At 40.7% G+C, this 22,964-nt stretch overlaps 2 protein-coding genes across 12 annotated transcripts in view; both read left to right on the top strand.

Annotated features, from left to right (window-relative positions):
* Window positions 1-15,544, top strand: part of MAP3K5 (mitogen-activated protein kinase kinase kinase 5) — a 100,536-nt gene extending 84,992 nt beyond the window's left edge. For 3 of the 5 annotated variants that reach the window (XM_071740811.1, XM_071740808.1, XM_071740807.1), the window contains 9 exons: window positions 308-485; window positions 601-769; window positions 3,382-3,570; window positions 6,634-6,739; window positions 8,962-9,202; window positions 11,923-12,035; window positions 12,928-13,040; window positions 13,900-13,976; window positions 14,807-15,544. In XM_071740811.1, the coding sequence (XP_071596912.1) occupies window positions 308-485; window positions 601-769; window positions 3,382-3,570; window positions 6,634-6,739; window positions 8,962-9,202; window positions 11,923-12,035; window positions 12,928-13,040; window positions 13,900-13,976; window positions 14,807-14,867 (1,247 nt within the window). In that variant the 3' untranslated portion in view covers window positions 14,868-15,544. The remainder of the gene's footprint in view (window positions 1-307; window positions 486-600; window positions 770-3,381; window positions 3,571-6,633; window positions 6,740-8,961; window positions 9,203-11,922; window positions 12,036-12,927; window positions 13,041-13,899; window positions 13,977-14,806) is intronic. The other 2 variants (XM_071740809.1, XM_071740812.1) reach the window with 1 other exon arrangement.
* Window positions 15,545-18,628: 3,084 nt separating this feature from the next.
* Window positions 18,629-22,964, top strand: part of MAP7 (microtubule associated protein 7) — a 125,027-nt gene continuing 120,691 nt past the window's right edge. For 3 of the 7 annotated variants that reach the window (XM_071740818.1, XM_071740819.1, XM_071740824.1), the window contains exon 1: window positions 18,775-18,915. In XM_071740818.1, the coding sequence (XP_071596919.1) occupies window positions 18,870-18,915 (46 nt within the window). In that variant the 5' untranslated portion in view covers window positions 18,775-18,869. Of the gene's footprint in view, window positions 18,916-22,964 lie in introns of all 7 variants that reach the window. The other 4 variants (XM_071740823.1, XM_071740820.1, XM_071740830.1 and 1 more) reach the window with 4 other exon arrangements.

Raw genomic sequence — 22,964 nt, forward strand, 5'->3', positions numbered from 1 at the left:
TTTGCTGCTGCTGAAAGTGCATATTGATGATACGGGATGCACATTCACTCCAGTGGTGAAGTTTTGTAGCTGACTTTGCGAAGAGCCCAGCATTTCTATGTCTCAGGAAGCTTTTGAATTAAAATATAACTAAAAGATAGCTCTGTTTCAGAAGAATAAGCCTTTGGAGTTTCTTTATCCATTTCGTTTTATTATTTTGCATTGGTGTTGGGGAAGACTGCTGTTTCCTCTGAAAGAATAACTTTTTCACTTGAGAACTGTGATGACACTAGGAAATTCTGATTTCTGAACGTTCCTATACAAATAGAGTATCTTCGGAGTATTTCCTTACCTGTTCCTGTTCTGGTGGAAGATACAAGTAGCAGCAGTGAATATGGTTCTGTCTCACCTGATACAGAGTTGAAAATTGATCCCTTCTCTTTCAAAACAAGAGCTAAATCCTGTGGAGACAAAGATGGGAAGGGAATCCGGTCCCTTTTTCTGAGGTAAAGAGCTATCTGGTATTTATGTTACACAATACATTAGGAATATATACATTAGTAATATATACATTGGGGTTGTTTTTATAAAATTTCTTTTTACTGAATGTTTTTCATTCAGCATCCCAGATGAAAATTTTGAGGATCACAGTGCACCTCCTTCACCTGAAGAGAAAGATTCTGGGTTTTTCATGCTGAAGAAGGATAGTGAAAGGAGAGCCACCCTTCACAGGATATTAACTGAGGACCAAGAGAAGGTGGTGAGGAACTTGATGGAAGCTTTGGCTCAGGTAAAGTAATTTCAGAAAGCAGCAAAAAATTTATGCAATTTGAAGACTTATCTGCAGCTACCCAGAACTTTTGAAATGACACATAGTAAAAACAATTAGAAAATAAAGTTTGTTTAAATCAGAAAACATATACCGTGTAAGTTTTCATGGCTTATTGTTCTATTTGGGCTATTCAAATAGTTTTAAAAGTTGTTTATGCTACATGACATATGCCTTTTGTGTTGTTTGTAAATGCTCTGTGTGTACCTGTGTATTAGTTTTGGTCAGACAATGGAAAACATTTTAATGATATTATATTTTGCTAGTGATTTTTCAGGTAGGACTAACTGAGGCTGTCAGGTCAACTCATGTAAGATAGAGCATCCCCAGGAGCTGATTACTTTGCTACCCTTTTAGAGTCCTATCTTCTGGCTGACTGGTTGGACCAGAGGCAGGTTTAGGTCTTTTGTCCTGCTCTGGCCTTATTTTAGGTTGTTGTGTAGAAAAAAGTGGGACTGACTGGTCCCCCATTGCCTTCTAGCAAATAGCCATAAAAGAGGGGGGAGGGGGAAGGGGGGCAGGGAGAAAATAAATTGCAGCTATTCCTCTGTTGCAGCTGATAGCACATATGGAGGGGGTGATGGAGTAACAATGGGAGCTACAGCAAACAACACAATAATTGTGGAGTGACCTTTTGACACTCCTTTGTGGTGATGATGGATCAGCTCAGGGTGGCAATGAATGAATTACAGCTAATGACCACCCTGCTAAATGTTGCAACACTGTAACTGGATGACGTGATTTTTGTTCTTGTTTATAACGTGTGTGCTAGTACTTAATTGACTCACTTTGTTCTCAAGGTTAAGTATTGCTGGTCTAAAGCATATTTGTATAAAACGTGGCAACTCATCTTCTAAAGATAGTACTGTTCAGAAACTGATGCAAGCCCATGTAATTCTCATGCTTGTACTGCAGTGTAATGTAAAACCCAAAGTTGTCCTGGTAACTATAGCAAGTATTAAAATAGAAGGCAATGAGAGAGATGCTTGTGATCTGTGCTTTGCTAGAGTGTTGCTGTAACACAGTTGTTAGTATGTACAGGAAGGGAACAATCATGATTGCAACTGGGTTTCAAGATGCAGAAAACATGCCTGGTGTTTCGTGCCTCCCTCAGCTGGGGCCAGAACAGCCCAAGACAGGAGCAGGGACCCCCAGAGTTCAAAGCACACGGGCATGGGACTATCTGCCCCTCAAGAGGAGGCAGAGCTGAGACTCCCAAACACTTTTTTTTCTTCTTTGAGAGAAGGCCCCTGGGAGAAGTGTACTTCTACCTTACCTAAGCCACCAGAAAGATTGGGGGGAGATGGCTTTTTGTTATTTCCTGCTTAAATGCAATTTACCAATGTATGGAAGTCTGAGTTGCTTGTTAGGCCTTGTGAGGATTTAGTCTTTCATAGTGTTTTTCTCTTCGCAAAAACATTTCGTAAGGACAAATTCAACAAAGTCATTGAGTGGGGGATAGCAAAGCGAATGGGCATTCCATAATAGGTCACTGTTAATTATTAGGGTTTTTTTTGGTTTTTTTTTTTTCATTCCCTCACAAAGAAGAAAAATACCTTTCTTTCATGATGACCGCCAGAATTACTCAACTATAGTTAAAGTCTCACTGTTGGTAAGAGTTCTTGATGTCAGTCCAGCTGTATCACTCATGACTTGAGACTGGCAGATACAACAGAACCAAACATTGTAATATTCTTCTGTTGTGGGAATCAATGTTCAAGATCTTTAGTAAATATGAATAACTAGTTAGCTTCCTTCAGAATAAGCATCTAATACTTTGCATTAGAACAGCTAGTGTGGTTTTCCATCTCTGGCCTTATTTTAAGATTTCAAACTGAAATTTGTGTTCCATTGCCGTAACTCTGGTTTCTAGAATAAAAAACAATCCTCTACTTCCTAGTTACATGTACTGGTTATTCTTATGAATGTGTTTGAGCTTCTTGTTGTTTTGGTAAGTCATGCAAAAGCACAAAAGCTTTCAGAAATACGCATGTGAATATTTAAATTATAAAGGTGACAGATTTGTAGATCTGCTTTAAGAATAGAAAAGTGTAAAAGTTTTGCATCAAGGGAAATTGTGTAGGATAAAACTAGTCTGTTTCTGAGCCTTCAATGTAGCTTTGACTAATCCCTTCTTTTAAATGCTACTTTGGGAGTTTGCATGTTGTGTCTCAGAGGCACTCTGAAATTAGAAGCACACTGCGAAGTATCCATTTGTTTGCAATTAAAAGTCATTTGTAGTATTCAGTGCACAGTATATTTATTTGTATCTTTTCTCTACAATGAGACACTAAGAATGTAACATGCACATATACTTCAGCAACTAATACAAAGCAGAGTCTGCTACTTGCTTGTCAAGTAAACTGCATTATCAGGAGCTCAGTAATAGGAACTCTGTGCTGCTATAGTTATTCTGCTACCAATGTCTGACCTGCAGCTGGATCTTTCCTTTACCTGTAACAGCAGAGTTTCTAGAAATCCATATTGCCAACTGACTTTACTGGCTAAAAATCCTCTGGGTGTACATTTCAAAAGGTGATTATCAAAGCTATTTCTTTTTCTCTCTTTTCTAGCAGGGAGCTGAAGAACCCAAGCTGAAATGGGAACATATCACGACACTCGTTTCCAGCCTCAGAGAGTTTGTACGCTCCACTGATCGTAAAATCATTGCAACCACTCTTTCAAAACTGAAACTGGAATTAGACTTTGACAGCCATGGTATCAGTCAAGTGCAGCTCGTACTGTTTGGTTTTCAAGATGCTGTAAGTTGCCATTTTTTCCTAAGAACTTGTTGCACTAAAACTGACAACAACAAAAAGAAGCTAGAAGCAAACAGAACTTCATTAAATTCATTATATGCAGAGTTACTGAAACAGTAATATCAGAGGGCCCACAGTCATGATTTGGGTTACTCTATGATCCTTTGGCTGAACACAACTGTTGAGAATTGGTGATTAAAGACCTAGAAGGATCAGCATGTTGCCTAAACATTACATCATAATACTAAAGCAGGAAAGCCTTTCTAAAAAAATCTCACTTGAGAGGGTTTTATGGTAGCTAAGACCAACACTGAATGTCATGTTTTTTCTACATAAATGCAGATCTCTTGAACTTGACTTCTCTTATAAACTAATACATTAAATCACTCTATGCCCCCAACAGTAGTTTGTCTACTTCATAATATTGCATTGAGGTCTTATTCTAGAATTTTGGTTAGCAGCAGATTTCTGCCAAATTAGACATTTTCACTTCAATTTATAATCAGAATAAGAAAGAAGAAAAGGAGGCTACTAGTCCACCAATAATGAATGCAAAATTTATGATTTCCTGCAGAGCAACCAAGCACACATGAATACCATTTAAGCAGCTAGTTTACTAAAAAGATGTTTTTTATCTAAAGCTATGTATTCAGATACTAAATCACAAGTATTTAAGCTTAATGATTGAGATGAATAATCAAGAATGCAGCTGTGCTGGGCATCACTTGACCAGATTCAAGTCATGGGGTAAAAATGAGATGACAATCCAAGTAGGCATTTGAGGTGAATGATTCTGTTAGCATGTAAACCTGTGAAACTCTGACAAGTAAAAAAGCTGTCAGAAAGGACTGCATATAGTAGAGTATAAACTTTGTTGCATAGACTACACTGACAAGAATTGTATGTTACTTATAAAGCAAACACCACAAACAATTAATGAGTGAAATTAATTGGTAAAAGAGAGGTTTCCACAACTGAAAGTCTTTATTACATTTCAGTTCTCCATTCTACCTATCGCTGTACTAGTACTGTTTTGGCACTTGGAAGAAAACACCCAAACATACAGGGTCAAGAAAAAAATTAAGAGGGGAAAAGTATACAAATACCTGAGTTGGCTTTCTGATGCAGGTGTTGCTGGGCATTGATTGCTCAATCATAATTGCCTGAGTTATCATCTTTTTCGATAAAAATGTTATCATCTTCTGCTCACTCCAAATTAACTTCTTCAGTTAACTTACACATTGATGCTTTTTAACTGATAAATGTCTTTCCTTACTGTCTCTGTATTACTTAACCCACAGAAAGTTAAAAGACAGAATTTGCTTTATATGTACCCAGTCTTAATTCTTTTGGACATCCTGATCAGTATATCACAACCTCAGTTTCTATTCAGTGTTGGTAAAAATGAGGGAAAGTAGTTCCTTTGTTCTCGGGACTTAATAAGGTAATCTCAGCTAACAAGGTTTAATAATCACGATATCCTCATTGGGGCCACCAGGAAAAAGTGGGTCTATGCTGTAATCTAAACAGCTAAATCACATGCCTGTAGATTGTTCTGTTCTTGGCAAAGTCACATCGTGGTATTTCAGTACTTTAGGATGTCTGCAGGTGTAGAGGAAGGTCAGGGAAGGTGCAAAGCGCCAGCAGACAGGAGTTGTGCTGCCAGGGAGGGCCTTGGACAAGGCTTTGGGGCTCTGAAGGTCCTGCCCGGGGGTCAGGCAGAGGGCAGGATCCTCTGGCGCTGCTGATACCTCCCCAGGTCTAATCACAGTGTCCAAGTGCCATCTGGTGGCCACTGGCAACAGAACTGAGGAGACGTAGGTACTGCGGTGGGCTGAGCCCGGCTGGCAGGTGAGGGAGAGCCCCTGCCCCATCACTCATTTGCTTTCTCCCAGCAGGATGGGGGTGGGAATCAGAAGAGCAAAAAGTGAGAAGACTTGGGGGTCAAGATAAAGACTGTTTAATATGTGAAGTGGTGGTGGGGGGGGAAGAGTAAGCAAACAAATCCCACAAAGTGATGCAAAAGCAATCAGCACCAGTAGACTAATACCCAGACAATCCCTGAACAGCAACTCCTTTGGAAAAACTACCCCTCTAATTTTATTGCTAAGGATGGTATTGAATGGAAGGGAAGACAAGAGGACACGGTCTCAAGTTGTGCCAGGGGAGGTTTAGGTTGGACATTAGAAAGAATTTCTTTACTGAGAGGGTGATCAGACATTGGAATGGGCTGCCCCGGGAAGTGGTGGATTCTCCATCCTTGGAGATATTTAAAAAGAGACTGGATGTGGCACTCAGTGCCATGGTCTGGTAACTGCAGTGGTAGTGGATCAAGGGTTGGACTTGATGATCTCTGAGGTCCCTTCCAACCCAGCCAATTCTATGATTCTATGATCTCTTCAGTCAGTTCAAGGCAGCTGTCCTGGCCCTTGCCCTGTCCAGCCTTGAGTTCACCCTCAGCCTACTGACTGGTAGGAGACTGAGAAGGTCTTGACACTGTGTAAGCTCTGCTCAGCAACAGCTCAAACATGGGGATGTTATCAAGGCTGTTCCAGTCACCAGTCTGAAACACATTAATTCACTATTTTCTGAATCAAGAAAGAGCAGCAGTTCTTTGATATTTCCTACAACTGTACTTTTAAATAGATAAGTATTGCTTAGAACAAGCAGTGAAAATTATGCCCCCAAAAAGAACAAAATTAATTAGCTTGAGTTACAAATCTTTCATAATATAGTCCTTGGTGTTTGTCTTCCTCACATTCTTTTTAAGTATCTCTCCACACCCATGAAAGTTAAGTAAACTTCAATATCTCTGTCCTCAAAAATCACCTAACACAGGAATTAGTACTTGATAAAAAATATTGCTCGACTTGTAATAAAATGGTGATAGCTGGCAATGTTGCTGTTTTCTTCATTTAATTATGTAATGTTAATCACCTAATTTATACATCATTTATAAGTTCAAACATTTTATATAATGCATTATATGCATTATAATGCAAACATACATTATAGTGTTAAGTTTGGGAGGGGATATAATATCTGAACTGACTTCTCTGTTGCTAGGTCAATAAAGTTCTCCGCAACCATAACATCAAGCCACATTGGATGTTTGCATTGGATAGCATAATCAGAAAAGCTGTACAGACTGCTATTACTATTCTGGTCCCAGGTGAGTCATTTCTTAATGCTCAGCAAATATTGGCTGATCTCTATAAACATGCTTTAGAGCTGTGATTATGATGCTTCACTTAGGATTTTAGAAACATCAGTGGTCTTTTTCCTGTTCAGTATTTTGTAACTCAAAAACTAATCAGTGTATTTTCCAAATTATTTTGGAAAGCATCTCTCCAGGATGCACCATCTGACCAATTTTGCAACACAGGGAGCTGTAATAGGCCAGGGTGCTCTAGAGCCTAATGTTTTTGAGGTGCACAGTGCTGACTCTTGAAATCCAAAGGACAGACCACTTGCCAGCACATACCAGTTTTAGAAGGTGTTTTACAGAGTGCAGATTAATGATGTGCTGTTTTGAGGACTCAAAAGTCTCACTGGTTCCTGGTCAGAAGCTGTCTAAAGAAAAAAAGAAAAAAAAAGTTATTCTGTAGTACTTGAAGTTTGAATATTGTATTCTGACTGAGTGTTGTGGAAGTAGGGATGTATGGCCTAGCAGAGGAAAGGTGTGTTTAATGAACTGTAGCCCATTCCATTATTACCCCACCTGTTTCCAGTTTCTCTGCTGCTTCTGAACTTCTAAGTTTGTGATTCCACCATTTCCAACACTGAAATTAATGGTGCAGTTTTCAAATATATCAGTTAATGCTTGAATTCTGTAGTCAGAGTACTTAACATTGCAAGGGGATCTAAAAATTCCAATAAAAGTTATATCTCTTCCCGTTCTGCTTGGTATTTTCTGTATCCCCAGCACAATGAGCAAGGCATAAATATGGTTCATGTGTTACTTCTGAGTCATAAGGAAAATCTGTCTTTTGATTAAAATGCCAAACATCTTTAACAGGCATGTACTTTATTGCTAATATAGTAGTACTACTACAAAAGTCCTCCTTAATAGACTTTTCTTCCCCATAGAGCTCAGTATCAGCATTAATTTTACATAGTCAAGCTTAAACAAAAGCCTCTGTGCCCTAGTAGCTTTTGGACACTGACCATAGACTTCTTCCCTAATTGCCTTACTCTGCTTCTGATTCCTTTCCCTTACCTTTGTTTTAACTAGTTGTTTTGGGTTTTTCCTCCCCTACAAATGCTGGCCTTAACACTACTAAAATTATGAGATGTCTTAGGTGTGGTATGAAGCAGATGTCCTATAGTTTTTCTGCTTGGAGGTGAAATGGGAAAATGAACTTCTGTCTTAATAGTATGATCCAGAAGTTAAAAGCAAATTCAATATGCTTGCCTTGCAGTGTCTGCTGTATAATAAATCTGCTTTCTTTAATTTAGAGGAAGCACAGCTCTGTTGCTCTTAGTATGTTCAGCCTTGAAAAATCTGTGAGGTGCATAACGTTGAAACAAAGAGACAAGATAGATAAAGGAATGTTCTTTTTGTAAAGAAAATGTATTTAGTTAGTTCTTTGGCAGAAAGGACAAAACCAAATGTGATTCAGAGAAAGAGTGTTTTGGGGAGATTTTAATGAGTGCTCAGTAGTAAGAAGTCACAATTGAAGGAAGAAAAATGTATATGAAATGGTTAGAATTAATAAATGTTGTTGCAGTAATAGGTCTGTAGGAGTATAAGTATCTTGTCTGTATACCTTGCATACCTGGTAGATTCTGGGATGTGGTTTAAACAGGGAGTAACAGAAACCAGAGTATACATATAGGTTTGTGTCCATGGTTCTGTGAATATACATCATTACAAAAAAGGCAATGTTCTCCCTGACAAATAGAAGGGAAGTGTGCTACTTCCAATTGTAGGAGTGAGATCTGTTTGGTATTTCCTCTTTATATCATGGATTACAATTTTTTTGATAAACACAGTATTCTTATAGTGAGAGAGTGATAAATATGCAGGATAGCAACAAGAGTAATAGATAGATAAGAGAGAAAGAATGGTTCTTTATTTAATAAAACATTCCAGGTCAGATTTGTAAGAAATTGCAAACCTCTGAGATTGGAATAAAGCCAAACCAAGTATTTCTGCTGCACATAGTTCTTCAGCACACTTTGACATGAAATATGAGCCAAATGTGGATTCTTATTCATCCAGAATGTCTTAAACCCCTAGAAAATATCTTTTCTCGTGCTACAGAAATTTCACATGCGGTGTAACTGAAGCTGTAGGATGATCTGTATATATTCACCTAGGTCTGCTTTGTTTTAATGCTTAATACCTTTATAATTTTTTTTCCTTTGCTTATATTTCAATGTTACTAACAGAATTGAGACCACATTTTAGTCTTGCATCTGAAAGTGATACTGCAGATCAAGACGATATAGAAGTTGAAGATCAAGATGAACAGCCTCAGAATCAAACCATCCAACAGCCCTGCATTGTCATGGAGGATGCAGTAGCTACCTCAGGTGTAAGCACACTCAGCTCCACAGTGTCCCATGACTCCCAGGCTGCTCACAGGTCACTGAGTGTCCAGCTCGGGAGGCTAAAATTGGAAACAAACAGGTAAGTCTGGGCATCAGGAGACACTGACCTGCTTGTGAGAGCATGTTTTGTTTTGCTTTTACTTTAAATGATAGTCATTGTTTAGCTGTGACTGATCACTTGTAGTAGTTTTATTCACTTGAGAACAGCAGTGATGCAAGTTAAGATTAATCTTGGTTTCAGGTGCCCTTTCATGGAAGGTTGGCAAAAAAATTGAGCCTGCTGCCAAGTTTCTGTTTTTTCTCTTCTTCATGTGCTGTGTATGGCTGATGAGTGGTGTTATGTTTTGTTTCCATTAAGGTAGAACTTGCTGTTCTTTTCTGCAGTAATTCTCAAGCTAATTGACAGCCACATACAAACTTCACAAGGAAACTGCTTCGGACTTGTTCTGTGCACAGAATTCGCTGCAGCACGGTCTGTGCTTACCAGCAAACATTACCTTTTAATTTCATGAATGTTGTTCATCAGAAAAAGATGTGACAAATAGGTGTGTTGTCTTAAAGAAGAAATAAGCCAGAAATGTGGATATTAGAGTTTTTCAGAAATGTACATATTTCACTTTAAACCTGACAAATATCTCTTTCAGAATTTCTGTTTAAGAAATGTCAGAGACCAATATGTCTCCACTATTTAGCCCAAATAGTTCTCTACATACATTTTTTGTTTTCTTTTCTTTAAAATATACCAGACAGTCCACTTAGAGTAAATAATTCAGCTTTTGCAGAATTTGATTTGAGATTTGATTTCTTACTAACCTTTGTAGATTTTGAATATGAACTACATAGAACATCTTCAATGAGACAGTAGTTATGCTGCTAGGAAGTTCTTTGTAGCTCTTGTTCAAATTTAAACTAAAATGTTAAATTGTGCTTTCCTTTTAAACATGTCCAAGAATTTTGCCATAATTGGAGTAATTCATTAGACTACACTGGTTTTAATAAATATCAGTGGTTTTGAGTTCTTATGTTACAATTCTTTTTTGCTTGTGATGACCACTGAGAAATATTTTGATTGCCTTATTGAATCACTTAATTACATAAATAATTTAGATTTTCTATATTATTAAGTTTGTGGTGAGCAGTAGCATTAGAAGTGGTCCATTTGGAGAGGTATGGTTTTCTAGCACTTTTCTGTTGTAAATTTCTCAAATGCAAAGCCTTTGTCCAAGCAATTACATTCTGTCATTTATGCAGAAATCGTGAGGTAAATAATACGGACAGTTCAAATATTAATTAAAGCTTTATTGGCATAAACAACAAGCAGTTATTAAGAAAAAATAGCTAATTATTTTATTGACCCTGAAGGCATTTTCCAACCAGAATGGATAGAGGAGGAATAAATTAACTGAGTGCTGACTGCACACCTGTCTGGACAGAATGTCAGACTGCACCGAGATTAACCAGGCTGTGAGTGTGTGTAAAGGCACAAAGCAGCTCTGTTCACACTCAGGGTGGGCCTGTTAAGAATTGTTATCTCAGGTGTAGAAGCACTCAAATGCAACTATGCTGCTGGTCGGCCTACATGCAAGCTAAAAGTAGGGCTAGATGTTGTTACAAAGCAATTTTGTGAGATGCATTTTACTTCTCTGCAACAACAGATAAGGTACTGTTGTGGCACATTCTCTAGCTGAATTCCAGAATGTTCCAATCTTTCAGTGTCACAGAAAAAAAACAGGTTGCAGTGCTCAGCTGGTATAAATAAAACCAACCAACCAAAACAAACAAAAAAACCCAAGAAAAACCAAAATCATGCAAAAAATCGAGTAGTTATCGCATAGTTCTTAGGCTGACAAGGGCTTCAAGGAATGATTGAAGGTGCTACAGTTCTTTCAAGGCAGAACTTCTTAACACTCGGAAGTCAGTGGTAGGCTTATGACTGTGTTCTCTATGTCCAATTTCTCTGACCAAGAATATGTATTGTTCACAAGTCCTTCTTTCTACTAAAATGCTTTTCTAAAAGAAAAACTTGCAGCAGCTTCGCATACTATTTTTCTTTTGTATTCCTATTATTTTCCTTTGGTCAGCTTGAAAGATGCTGTTCACTGAATCTCTCTGTGTTTGTGTAATAAAACACTTTTTTTTTCTGCTTGACATTCTCAAAAGTAATTGCTTAGGAGAAGAAACAACATACTTTGCCTCCTCTTTTTTCACTCTTCATGTGGCACAAGAGGGAAGGCACAAAGGAAGAAACAAACCTTGCATGGATGAGAACATGTTTTCCCCATATACGAAATGCAATCTTAAGTTTTTGCTACAGTTTCGTCACAGATCCACCCTTGCACCTTTAAAAATACTGTCTGGAGAGATGTGCATTGACATTTTTCCTTACACAGGATTATGTCACAAAGTTTAGCCCTTGGTTTAAGAAAAACTTTTATATTTGTTCTTCTCAGTTACCCAGTTTTGTTTAAAACAGAATGCTGACTGTAGAAATTTCACTGAAATATTGTACCACACCACCTGTTCAGTGGGTGAATGAGTATACGGAGGCTGATATGTTTGGAGCTCCTTTGTTTTGTTTTGTTTTTAAGAGCTATAGCTTCAGTAGGTTTAGGAACCACTGAATATTTGTCTTGATATAGGTCATATTAAATCTATATTAAGAAGATATTGCTATGAAAGCTAAAGTGTGTCCATGTCTCTGCCAAGAAAGTTTTCACTTCAAGCATAGCAAGATCTTTGCTTTCCTGAAAATCTGAAACTGCTTAAGGAAATGTGTGCTTCCTTCCTGTTACTTCACAGGTTGTTGGAGGAGTTGGTTCAAAAGGAGAGAGAATTTCAAGTCCTCTTACATCAAGCTATAGAAGAAAAAGATCAAGAGATCAGGAACCTACGGCTGAGGTCGCAGCCAATAGGTGAGAAGAGTTGTCAAGAAAAAGTTCCAAACTGGCCACAGATTAAGACAGTGGCAGCCAAACTTCTCTTCTTTTTATTGAGTCAGTCTCAGCAAAGATGCTTTGCTATACTGCTTCTGGTGGAGTCTGCTTTGAAGTAAGAATGTACATTGTGGAAACAAATTGCTGAATTTGTAAATTACAGTACAAGGCATGGTATGATTTAAATGTTTTTTTTATTATATGCAAGGATACAAGGCTCATATCCTATAGAATAAATATTTTTTCTAAAGAGGATAATCTAGTATGTTTATGTATGTGTTGGTTGAATTACAGGCTGCTTCAATTGCTATGCTGAAATTTCAAGAGGGTCTCATTTGTGAGATGCAGATACAACTTAAAACTTACCGAGGGAAGCTGCATATGATACTTATCTGCCCTGAAGAAGGTGGAAGTACTCATGCAGCTTGATGTTTCTGTGTAATGTGCTTGAAAGAAGTGTTGCTTTCCAAAAGCAGCTGATCCTCAGTCTAAGGCATTGCCTGCACACCAGTTGAACAAGTTATGCTGAACCCTTCGGTTAAATTGATGCAACAGTCTCAGTGCAGAAACAGTTACAGGGAAATTGATGTGCCTTGCACAACAAAAAGCTGTTTCCAAAAGAGGACAGAAAATGCATCAGTATAGGTGTTCACCCTAATTTAACTCTACCCCTAACCAAGAAGGGTAATTGGCCTATAATTGCCTATCAGCTGTAGTTAACTGTGTGCCTTGCGAACTGACCTCTTGTTTTATAGGGATACTGTTATTCTAAGCTTGAAGGGAGAGCTCACTCAAGAGTGCTTCGGTTGTCGGAAATGACAAGAGGTTGCTATGGCAACACAAAACCTTTTCTCAAAAATGCTTGTTCTAGATATTCCTGGGTTGTCTGTCTGTCATCGGCATTCCACCGGCACAGGGACCGAAGACCCCGATCTCATTAACTGGCTGAGAGTTCAAGGAGCTGATGAGGCCACAATTAACAAGGTAGCAATGATTCTCTTCACTCTCTGATCAGTTGAAGTACCAATGCAAGCAGATAACAACCTTTTAATTACTTTAGCAGATTATGAGGCTTGAATTTATTTTCGGAGGGTAGGAAAAAAAGCCTTAATAAAAATACAGAATTGTTACTACTTCCTGTGTGTGACTAGGAATAAAGGAATGAAGTGTCCTGGTAAATAGACAGCATTCCTTTGGTTCATAATTTTTCAGGGTCTGTACACATTGCTGCAGTTCCTGCTGATTATACCCTGGAAACAGGGTACATGCTCACCCTTAGCTAACTGTGTTGAAGTTAAATCTCCTGAAGAAGCTCAGTCTGCTCTGCAGCAAATTATGTAATTTTAGAGGTGTTGAGCATCTCAGAATTTCATCTGAGGAAAACCTACATATAGTTATCACACCTACAGGTGTGATCAAAGGCTCCTTGAAATTTAAGTACATCAAATTTAGGTGGCACTTTGGAAAAAGAGAGGTCCTAAATGTTGTTTTTAACTTTCTCGTGGGTGAAATGTGGGATTTATAATGTTCTAATTTGTATTCATCAGGTTCTGACTCTGAGGTACTGGTGATAACAAAAGAAATGCCAGTTGACAAAAGTTTTGAGTAGGTGTTAAAGCATGACAAGATGTTCCTGCTATCCCAGTATGTAGTATACAGTATAAAAATTAAGTACTTTCACTATATTTTTAGAAACAGTGTAGAATATTCTATTATACATACTGCATTTTGGCCCAATTTTAGGTTTCTTCTAAACTTCTATTTTTAAGGGTAGATGGTATATAAAACTTAGAAAGTTGGATTGTATTTCTAACAAAATGTTAATTTAAATGTCTTGTTGTAGTTCTTGGCTGAAGACTATACATTAATGGATGTTCTCTGCTATGTTACACGAGATGATCTGAAATGTCTGAGACTGAGGTAATGGTTCACAGTGAAATGAACTGTGCTGAACAGGAGCTGTGTTTTGTTACTAGAAAAAATATCTGATTCTAACTCTGTATTTATTGGATTTTGTAATTTAAATAAGTAAAACTTTCCAGTATGTCTTTGTATACTGATCCATTCATGATCAGCAACAGGTACTGCTTGAATTTTAAAATAAGCCTTTCTATTAAAGGAAAGCAAAGGGAAAATTTTTAAGTAAAGCTTTTACCTTATACTTGGAGAAACTGAATATCCCATTAGTGTCTTGCTTTTATTTAAAAAGGTAGAGATAGAAAAGCCTTCTGTAGTTTACCATTATCATCAAACTTCAGAAATGCTACCCATGGACTCACTACTACTAGATTGTACCTAATCCTTCCAGGTTTGTGGGTTGACAAATTTAAGCAGAAACAATGTAAGTTTATAAAACACTTTGTGTGTGTCTCGCCAGTTTAAAAATAACTAAATACAAATAATAATTTAAAATATTTTTTAAAAAGGCATGTGTTAAGATTTGTTCATCATCAAGGCTTTCATAATGTTAGAAGTCTGCTGTGGGTTATGCAGGCCTTTGGACTGGAAGACTGAATTCCGGGAAGCAGAGAGATGAAAAGTGGAAAGATTGTCCTGCACTGTAATCAGAAAAGGACTCTGCTCTCTATTTGCATAGAGAATTGCGTGTTGAATTTCACCTTTGATCAGCCTTCCCACTGAATTTCAGTAGTGAAAAACCAAACAAGAAAATCAGAATGCACCTAAATTGGAATGTTTTCAGGGTAGAGAGTATCTTTGTATCTTAGCATCTGTGTAATTTTTCTTTACAGAGGAGGAATGCTATGCACACTCTGGAAGGCCATCACTGACTTTCGAGAGAAACACGCCTGACACTGAAATTTTCCTTCTCTTCTCTGCAGAGAGGAAAGCATTTCCCTTCAGCACAGAGCAGGTGTGCTGTCAGAAGGACTGTTGCACTTTAATCCAGTATTTGTTTACCAATGTTAAAAACACTGCAGCTTCCTGACTGCTTTTACTCCTATAATCCATGAGGAATCTGTAAACAACCCATGACATTATTTTATTTTAAATGTTTTTACATGCAACTTTTTCAAAAATTAAAGAGAAAAAAGAACACCAAAAAAAAAAAAGTTAAATTCATGAGATACTGCAGTTAAAGTAACCAGATGTTAATTTCATGGAAAAGCTGATGTAAGATTTCATGTGACTGTATATCACTGGAACAAAACCAAAATGTGACAACAACCTCTCAAGTTTCTTTTCTTTGTACTATATCAATAATCTGTAGTAGAACTTCATAATTTCAATAATAATTAGATATTTTTTCTTTTAGCTTGCAAGACCTAAAGATAATTGTTTTTACCTACTGCCCTACATAGATTAATATTGTTTATTTTTGGTAATTTAAGTTCTATGGTGCATTTGTTTTAGAGTTGTCTATGTACTACTGAACTGTACCAGTTGCATACACCTGAACCACAGTAATGTTAGCTTGTTCTAAAGCTATCTCTGACATACACAGTTGAAAATAAAAAGAACATAACTTACTTTTTTTCCTCTATTTTTGGACTTTCAAGAGGTGTAGAACTGGAAAATATTGGAATAAAAAGAAAAAAGAAAAAGAAAAAAAGGGGAAAAAAAAAAGAAAAAAGAGAGGGAAAAAAAAAAAGAGAGGAAAAAGAGGAAAAAGTCATACTGAGTATCAAAGGAACCGTTCTAACACATCTTAAAGTTACCGTAATTTGAGTTTGATAACCAAAGCTTTGAATATTTTATTTTTCCTGTTCAGTCTAGTTCCCATGCTGACAATCCAATACTGAGCAAAATTTTTCTCTGATTGCTCTACTTGAGATATGAATGTGCTGCCTTCATGCATTGAATTTAGGAAATGGCCAGAGGCTGCACCAGGGGAGGTTTAAACTAGCTATTAGGAAGAATTTCTTTATTGAAAGAATAGCCAGGCACTGGAATGGGCTGCCCAGGGAGGTGTTAGAGTCACCATCCTTGGAGGTATTTAAAAAAATGTGGACTTTAGGATCTGCTCTAGTGAGCATGGGGTGTTTTTTTCTGGGTTTGTGCCTAGACTCAGTGATCTTAGTGGTCCTTTCCAACTGTTAAAATTCTGTGATTCTATGAACAGTCACAGAATCATAGAATGGTTTGGGTTGGAAGGGGCCTTAAAGGTCATCTAGTTCCAACCCCCCTGCAAGGGCAGGGACACCTCCCCCTAGACCAGGTTGCTCAAAGCCCCATCCAGTCTGGCCTTGAACACTTCCAGGGAGGGGGCAGCCACAACTTCCTGAGCAACATAATCATTGTGGCCTATTGTTTTCTTCTGTTTTTGTTATGCCCTGTGTCTTTTCTCACATGTAGAGAAAAAGAATGTTGGATATTCCCTGTTCACCCACTCTCATTGTCACTCCAGCATTCTAGCACTGGGTATACTCCATATTGTTAGGCAGCTGAAAAAATTTTCATTGTGAATAAGACTTGCTTCTTTTTTCATAAGCCTTTGGTAATCAGTGAAAAAGCTTATTACCTGAATCTTTCATGTCTAGCAAGTATTTTCAAAGAGAAGTAAATATTTTTTTCTAAGCATAAATGTGTTGTCTTAACATGTATGTAGTAATTTTTGCTGACCAAACCCTAACAATTATGTATTTTTTAAAAATAGGCTAGACGAAGAACAGTATATTAAAAATTTTTAATCATCTTTTTACACTGGAGGTGGTTTCACTGCTGTTTGGGCACAAATAGGTTCAACTCATTCCAGAAACATAACTGCACTTGAGGAGAAAACATAGTGAGTGTTTAACCATTTCTACTGCATTGCAGCTTAAAGCAGTACAATTTCAAGGTAGCTTTAAGCACTGGAGAGATCAATGGTGGAGACTGACTTTGAAAAACTCAAAGCAAGTAGAAACTCTACACATGGAAAAGGGGCCCTAGGACAATGAACTCTCCAAATGTGATTTTTGTGTGTGTGTGTGTGTGTGAAGTGTGATCCTGTATCGGTCCATGACTGCAGCTTTAAAACCTCTGATTTAATGCAGCATGACTAGACCAGAATATAATTGGATTGCTTTAATTGTGTGTTGATCCTTTGAAAGAATGTAGCCTGCTCTCTATTATCTATGATTCAGAGTGCTCAGTTCTGCCAGCTGTGTGTAAGAGAAGGGGGTATGATCAAGGAATCATTTCATTGTCTGCATGAGACCTAGCCTGGCACCTGCTGGGAATTAAGTCCTGTAATTCACTTCTGGCCTCACCAGACCCAAGGTGGCTTCTGCAGAGCTTCTTGGCAATCAGTTTTGTATTCTCCACTGTAAGACTTTATCAAGTCTGACACATGTCTAGGCTGGGCCATGCATGCTTAGGCTACTTAAGAGATTGTGAACTGGTCTGAATGTGGTTCTCTGAACAGCGCAGCTTATCCATCTGTCTACTCGACTTGCGCACAGAAATGTATGTAATATCCCCTACTTCAGGATACTTCATCTAGATTGTGCCACACATGTTACTTTTTATGTCCTTGGACAAAATGGGAAGAAACATTTGGGGACAGGGTGCACCAGACAGGTCAGCCTGGGATTCCTCAGCCTGGCTCCCTCAATATGCATGGACTGCAAGTGAGGCACTGGAGATTATATTGTTAGGACACATTATGTTTTAGTGCAGGATTTTGGGAAGCATTAACTTTTGGCTGTAAGACATACAAATGGACCTTGTGGACCATGATTAGTGCTGTTGTAACCCAGGGGTCAGGCTCAGAGACACCTTTCTACCTCCGTTAATAGAACCAGGCAAAACGCAGTTATGAAGCCCAAGGCAGCATTGATTTTGGAAGTGTCTTGAACCTTTCAGCATAGAGCCCAGCCTGTTCTTGTCCTGTTCACAAACCACAGGAAACATTTATCATGCAAGCCCCAGCTCCTGTTTTAAAACAAAAACGGCTCCTGATGCAACAAAACATTCATCCTCCCTTTCCCTGGAAGAAGACCTCGAGCTCCGAGCTTAGCTGTTTGCCAGAAGAGGATGTTCTGCACCAGGGCTCTTTTTCCAGCACATCAGAAGGAGGGAGCTGTGCCTCTCCATTCGCTTTCCCATCTGCACCCCACAGCTGTGTGTGCACGATGAGTTCCACAATTCCTTCCCCGTGTTCCAAATATAGTTCGGATGATACAATCTGCAAGCCGGTGCAAAGTTGAAATGTTTTAATCTGGACCTAGAACCGTCTGAATAGAAACATGCTTGTATGCTCCACAGAAAGTGGTTTGGGGCAAGTTTAGGTGAACTCACGGGAAAGGTAAGAAGATCATGACCTTTACAGGAAGGGCTGGTACACTGACTGCTCTTCACAGAGCCGGTTTTGGGAAGCCGTCTTTCCCAAAGGACGTCAGGCGGCTGCCACTCAAGGCACCGGCGGGGAGTTATTCATCATCCCAAACCCTGATGTTTTTCGCAGCGCCGTTACCTAATGAGTTGTGCCAACGAGGCGGGAGGCCCTTTGAAAGAAAAAAAAAAAAACCAAGCCCAAAAAAAGTAAACACCTGGGAAACACCGGAATACCAAGGAGGCCCGGGCTGCCTAGACCGCCGGCCGTGCGGGATGGTGCTGGCTGACCGCCCCCGCCCCGCTGCCTCGCAACCGCCGCGGGTGCGTGGGGTCTCGTACCTTGGGCCCGCCCTCACCTGCTCCCGGGCAGATCTCGCCGCCGGCACCGGGCGGGAGTCTGTGCGTGTGTGTGCGTGTGTGTGTGTGGGTGTGTGTGTGTGGGTGAGTGGGTGGGGAGGGGGAACGGGACGTGGCGCTCTCACCTGCCCGGGGCCGCGGATCTACGGGGCGGAGCAGCAGCGCTAGCGAGGAGGAGACATGGCGGAGGCCAAGGGAAGAAGCGGCGGGTGCCGGCGTCCTGCAGGTGAGTCGCTGCCTGCGGTGGGGGTTGCGGCACGGCCACTGCGGACGCCTCCGCGCACTCGCCCGCTTGCGTGCGGCCGTGCGGAGAGGGAGCGCAGCGGGGCCCCGCGGCGGCCTCCTCTCGCAACAGGTGCGGGGCCGCCGGCTGCTATCCGCCGGGCGCTAGGCTGTGAGGGGGCTTCCCTCTCCTCTCTCGGGTGTCACCCACCGCGAACCGCCGGCTGCAGAACCGACCCAGAGCCAGTCGGAGGGGCGGCCCCACGCAGGGGCGCTGCGGCCCGGTTCGGAATGCGGGGAGAGCCGGGCTAGTGGGGGCGGCGCGTCCGGCCCGTACCCCGCCGTAATGGGAGGACATCCCCGCCCGGCCGTACAGAGGGGTGTCGGTGGATGCACCCGTCCTACCCCAGGCGCCGGTTGTTGTTCCAAAACACTTCGCTGTCAGGGCTCGTTGCGCTGCGGAGCTCCTTCGCCGCCACGGGGTTAACGCGGGGGTGCCGAGCTGCCACGGGGAGGCCCGCGGCGGCTGGCGGGGAAAGAGCCGGGGGACCGGCGGCCGGGCTGCGAGGCGGGAGTGCGGGAAAGCGGGGTTTGAACGGGACTTGAGGTAGCGGCGAGCTCCCGCACTCGGGGTGAATAACTGCAGTATCTCTTTGACGGGGACTAGGTCAGCGAGGGAGGAGGAGGAGGGATGTCTCGGTGGGGTTCAGGTACCTGGGAGCTGCGCCGCGGCTGCGGAGGGCGCCTCTCCGAGCGTGGCGCGGGGCCTGAGCCCGCAGCACGGCGGTCTGCGGGGCACTGGGGGTCTGGCTACCCCTTGAGAGCGTTCGCACGACGGGCTTCTGAAAGCCCTTACTTCCCATGAGGAAAGCAGAAAGATGTCTGTGCATCCACTCTAAGAAGAGGTGCGCGCTGCAAGAACGAACGACGACGCTTTGATTTTGTCCTAGGGGTGCAGGGAGGAGATTTTGGCTTACGCAAGCCGATCGACTGCTGTATCACTGTTATTGGCGCAGATGCTGTTTGCTTTTGCAGTGGAGGGGTTGCCTTTCTGGCATGTCTATTGAGAGTGCTGCTTGCTGGACTGTGAAGTCTGACTCTAGTTTTCAGGCCTCTTCTTTCTTCCTATTACTCCTCCTTCCACAGCGCAATTTCGCTCACCCTTTGCTAGTCCTTCACTTCTCTAACATAGGTCTAAATTAACCTCTGAATCACAACGTGTGGTTTTTCATCAAAGCAACATATGAATAGACCATATGGCTGTTGGTTAATAAACTGTGTTTCCACAGTATAATATTTGTATACATACTTTATATAATATGGGCATGCAGTCACAAGCAACAGTGGTGGGCAGACACCCATCCAAATGCTGTCTTTTTTTATTAAAGTTGTAAGTATAGTGCTTTTTCTCAGAAATCCTGTTTTACAAATCACTCCCAGACATTACTCTTAAAGTTCAGCTTCAGAAAATTTATTGATTGGTTATCCTATGTGTTTTTGAGTTTTCAGATGCATTAGCTTCACTTTTCACAGGAAGAATTGTCTGTCAGTATATTTTTTTAAGCCACGTTTAGCAAACTCTTTTCACGTTCTATACCATATATTGTTGGTTATTTTTTGTTGCTTTTATTCTTTTTTTAGTATTTTAAAAATTGTATTAAATTGAATTTGTCTTTCTTAATAATTCACCAACGAGCTGCCAGGTGACAAGCTGCCAGGTGATAGATATTTTACATAGTTACATTTCTAAAAAGAGTTAGAGGTCTAGATGTATCCAAGTTTGGTACGTAGTTTTGGTTTATGTTACTGTGATAACTTTACGCATTAGGATAACCTGTAGACAGGATATGGATCTGCTTGCATGAGTGCTTGAGTATTTTGAGTTTAAATCAGTTTGTGCTGTCAAAGTTCATTCAGAGCCTCCTCCTGTGTTAAACATCAGCGTTAAACAGTTTCTGTGAAGCTTTGTTGCCTGAGTTCATCACACGGGCTGCTTTCCAGGTGTTCACAAACATGCAGCGTGTCAGGGAGCTGCTCAGCAGCTGTTGGGTCCGTCTGTGAGCAAACAGGGGTGTGTGTGTGTGTGTGTGTGTGTGTGTGTGTGTGTGTGTGTGTGTGTGTGTGTGTGTGTGTGTGTGTGTGTGAGCCCAGGGAGGGCCGGGGAGGTGGCTCTGGTTGCCGCCTGCTCCGCAAGCAGAACGCCTGTGTACGGATCCGGCTCCTCAGCAAGGTCAACCTTCCCTCCCGGTTCGGTGAAATCACCTACTGGTTGACTTATTGCTCCTGCTTGAAAACCAAAACAAACCAGTTGCATGGCTGTGTGTGTGTTTGTATTGTTTTTTTTCTTTTCCCCTGTCGTGGCTAGATGTACGGGCTTTCAGAGTTAAGCCTGAGGAAAGCTTTGACAGCACCTCAGCGACTTCGGAGAAAGATTTGAGAAGTGGATCCCTCTAATGTTGGGCAGATTGACTGCTGCAGTTACCTTTCTTCAGCTGAATAGCTTAGTTATCAGAAGAAAGAGTTATTTTGCTCTGTCATTCATAAACGTGTGGATGTCAAAATGAGTACATTGCTAAGGGGATATGCTAATTTACGCCTGTTGGAATTGTTTAGTCATAGCTACTTGAGCATCTTACAAAGTTGCTAACAAAGTTACTGGTGATTCCTGAGATGAGAGGAGCCCTCTTGTGGGGAATACAAAACGCAGAAGCTCCCAAGGCACCTTATTTTATGGCTGTCCACCCACAAACACACATCAAGACATCTCCACCCAGGCCAGCCCTGCACACAGGTGACGATTTGTACGGGCACTGGGATGCCAGTGAGAGCAACCTGCTGGGATTGCTGGAAAAAAACCAAACCAACCCAAAACACAAGAAAACAACCGAAAAAAAGCCTGTAATGATTTTTGCGTGCTCTTCTAGTTAGTGTTTCCTTCTAAGCGACTTAAATGTTACTCTGCTGTTGCAGCAAAGCAGCTCCGTGCTCTGAAGGACGCGGGTGCTGGGGCCGCGCTGAGGGCACAGCCCGGCTCTCGGCTCCGTGCCTGGGACATCGCTCTCTGCTCTGACAACCTGAAACCTGGGTTGTCAGAGCACCCGCTGTGTGAAGGTCTGAAGCAAAATGTTATATTGCTGTGATTCTATATGTTTACAAACGCTACAAGTATTGGAAGTGTGTGTGTTGTTAGTGTAGTCTAGTTTATATCCGTAATTTTTTAAACATTAGCCCTATTGTATTTCCTTTTAATATAGAATTAGGTTGAGGATCTGTAATTCTGCTGCCCAGGAGGTGGTGGATTCTCTGTCCCCAGAGGTTTTTAAGAAGACACTGGATGTGGCACTCAGTGCCATGGCCTAGTAGCCACAGTGGCCGTGGATTTAGGGTTGGACTTGATGATCTCAGAGGTCCTTTCCAACCCAGATGATTCTGTGATTCTATCACCTCCCCTCTCTGATTAAAACCTACTCAAATTTGGAGATTCTGTGCCTGACCTTACTATTACTTGATTGATCCTGTGTTAATTTCCGAAGTACTGTTGCTCAGATGCGTAGGGACTCTGCTTTATCAGCAGCTTGTAGAATTAAAATTATACAATTAAATTTATTTTTAAAGTGTGGATGAGGGTTAAAATCCTTCTAGAAACCATCCTTCAACTCTAGAAAGCTGCTAATGTACTGTCCCTTGGTATCTTTCATTGGTTAAGTAACGTTTGTGAAAGAACTACACAGTGAAAAAGTTTGAAGAAGACTTATATGCATATAGTGTAACCTGAATCAGGCTATATTTCTCCACTACCTATTCCCACCACTGCTGGTGTAAAAAAACAGGTGGGGGGAGGAAACAACAAACACAAAATCAACCAAAGAAAACCAAACAAAACAAAAAAACAAAACCAAACCACCCCCACAAAAAAAACTTTAAAAAGCCAACTAAACAAAAACAACAACAAAACCCAGGAAAATTCCACCATGAAAACAAACCAAAAAACCCCTCGAACCCAAACACTGCTACAAAAAAATCTCCAGAGTTCTTGAAAGAATCAGGCCTGTA

This window comes from Heliangelus exortis, chromosome 3 (assembly GCF_036169615.1).
Source record: "Heliangelus exortis chromosome 3, bHelExo1.hap1, whole genome shotgun sequence".
Classification (NCBI taxonomy): domain Eukaryota; kingdom Metazoa; phylum Chordata; class Aves; order Apodiformes; family Trochilidae; genus Heliangelus; species Heliangelus exortis.